Raw genomic sequence first — 2409 nt, forward strand, 5'->3', positions numbered from 1 at the left:
TCACTGGTCCGGATGGACCCTTGGTCTGAGCCAGCCTGGTGGCTTTGGCCGGCCCAGGGCAGGGCAGACAGTCGGGGTGGGGGCGGGACTGGGGCATTCAGAGGCTATGATGGGGGGGGGGCGGGGAGGCAGCTAGACCCAGGGGGCTGCGGGGACCCCGCGCCCGGTGCGTGGCAGGTGCACGGGGGCGCGGCTGCAGGGGGCACTCACCGCCGCCAGGGGTCGCCGCTCTAGCAGCCCAGGCCGCTCATGGAGCCGATCCGGTCCAGCTTGAGGCCGAAGCAGCCCTTGGACAGGCCCTTCTTGCTGACGCCCTTGTGCCGCCGCGTGCCGGGGTAGTCGCGCAGCAGCCGGGCCCAGGCGGCCCGGGACTTGGTGTCCGCGCGCAGCTCCCGCAGCAGCCGCGAGCCCGAGCCCCGGCCGCCGCCGCCGCCCGCCGTCTCCCCTCGCTCGCGGCCCGCGGCCGGGCTCTCCGCCAGCTCGTGTCCCGGCGAGCTCCGGGGGGGCTGCAGGGCAGAGCGCAGGGGCAGGATGCCGTGAAAGCAGCACAGACCCCCGGCCCCGGTTCCAACCCCCCGCGCCCCACGGCCCCGGTTCCACCCCCCCGTCCCGAGCCCGTCCCGAGCCCCCCGGTTCCAACACCCCCCCCCCGGCCCCGGTTCCAACCCCTGAGGCCGTCCCGAGCCCCACAGCCCCGATTCCAACGCCCTGAGCCCAACCCGGCCCCGATTCCAGCCCCCGGCCCCGGTTCCAACCCCCCGAGCCCCACGGCCCCGGTTCCACCCCCCCCCCAGCCCGTCCCGAGCCCCCCGGTTCCAACCCACCCCCCGGCTCCAACCCCTGAGCCCGTCCCGAGCCCCACAGCCCCGATTCCAACGCCCTGAGCCCAACCCGGCCCCGATTCCAGCCCCCCGGCCCCGGTTCCAACCCCCCGAGCCCCACGGCCCCGGTTCCACACCCCCGCAGCCCGTCCCGAGCCCCCCGGTTCCAACCCCCCCCCGGGCTCCAACCCCTGAGCCCGTCCCGAGCCCCACAGCCCCGATTCCAACGCCCTGAGCCCAACCCGGCCCCGATTCCAGCCCCCCGGCCCCGGTTCCAACCCCCCGAACCCCTCGACCCTGGTTCCACCCCCCCCAGCCCGTCCCGAGCCCCCCGGTGCCAACCCCCCCCCCCCGGCCCCGGTTGCAGCCCCCAGAGCCCCGGTTCCAACCCCCCGAGCCCGTCCCGAGCCCCACGGCCCCGATTCCAACCCCCTGAGCCCAACCCGGCCCCGATTCCAGCCCCAGGGACCCCCCCACTTCTAGTTCCCAGAGCCGGGAAACGTGGCGCTAGGGGACTCGGTGCCCCCCCACCCCCCCGCCGGCTTGCGCGCTCCCCAGGAGCCCGGTTCTCTCGGGCATCTCCCCGCCCACCCGTAGGTTGGTGCAGCTGAACCCGGTGCCCCCTCCCCGAGCTTTTCCCTTGCGCCCGAGTCCCGACCCCGTCGGGTCCCAGCCCCCTGCAAGCTGCTGCTGCCTCCTGCAATCTGCACCTCGGGCCCGTTCTGCACCTGCCGCCCGCCCCGCAGCCCACCCGCCCCTGACACCCCCCGCCCCGGCGGCTGGACAGTGACACCCCTCGGGTCAGGGCTCAAACCGGGGGACTCGCGGCTTAGGGAGGGGCGGCTCCGCTCCCAGCGCCCTGGTCCCTCAGCACCAGGGGGCTGGAAAGCAGAGTTCAGCCCGGCCACCGCCGGAGCAGCCCTGTCCCAGCTGATGTCCCAGAGCCTGGGGCTCCTTGACCGGGGGACACGCAGGGAGACCCAGAGACCCAGCAGCAGCAAAAGGGTTAAGTGGCGGGGAGCTCCAGAGAGTGGGAGGCTGCAGCGGGATGGGGGGGCGGCTGGGGATGCGGGGCTGGGATGGGGGAGATCTGCCCCCTCCTAACCCAGAAGCCCTAGCAGCGGAGAAGCAGCAAGCAGGGCTAAGGGGGCAAAGGAGCCACCCCCTCCCCGTTGTCAAAGTTCCCCTAACTCCTCGCCTCTCCCTCCGGGGGATCCCCCCGCAGCGCGGTGGGGAGGAGGGGCCCCTGTCCCGTCCCTGCCCGGAGCAGCCCCCCGCTTACCTTCTGCTGGGGCTGAGTTGCCGGTCTCGCCTCCAGCCTGACGGACAGCAGAGCCAGGGAAAGTCCACAAGCCAGGAAGTGTGAGATCCGCATCCTGGGGGGCAGGGCCCGGGGGTCACCGCGGCCCCGCTGGGAGAGGGAGTCACCGCAAAACCCGAGCCAAAGTTCCGCGCTGCGAGTCGGTCCCGGCTGCCTCCTTGCAAGTGCGGAGCTCGCGCTCGGGGCTTCTCCTTCATTCATTTATAACCCAACCTGCCCGGTGATGTCATCGGCGCAGCCAGGTCCAATCCAGCCCCCTGCTTAACA

General features: G+C 73.5%; 1 protein-coding gene across 1 annotated transcript; it reads right to left on the minus strand.

Moving 5' to 3' along the window:
* Positions 1-230: 230 nt before the first annotated feature.
* On the minus strand, positions 231-2196 carry NPPC (natriuretic peptide C). The gene is made up of 2 exons (XM_077826712.1): positions 2104-2196; positions 231-506 (listed from the first exon to the last, which is right to left on the minus strand). The coding sequence occupies exons 1-2, from the start codon at positions 2194-2196 to the stop codon at positions 231-233; spliced, it is 369 nt and encodes a 122-aa protein (XP_077682838.1).
* Between the last annotated feature and the right edge of the window lie 213 nt (positions 2197-2409).

This window comes from Eretmochelys imbricata, chromosome 9 (genome assembly GCF_965152235.1).
Source record: "Eretmochelys imbricata isolate rEreImb1 chromosome 9, rEreImb1.hap1, whole genome shotgun sequence".
In the NCBI taxonomy this organism is placed as follows: domain Eukaryota; kingdom Metazoa; phylum Chordata; order Testudines; family Cheloniidae; genus Eretmochelys; species Eretmochelys imbricata.

What these genes read in the sequence shown, in the direction of transcription:
- NPPC (XM_077826712.1), bottom strand. Translation starts at nt 2,196, where the DNA reads ATGCGGATCTCACACTTCCTGGCTTGTGGACTTTCCCTGGCTCTGCTG. An exon ending in CAACTCAGCCCCAGCAGAAG is followed by an intron (nt 507 to 2,103) that starts GTAAGCGGGGGG and finishes TCTGCCCTGCAG; the next exon opens with CCCCCCCGGAGCTCGCCGGG.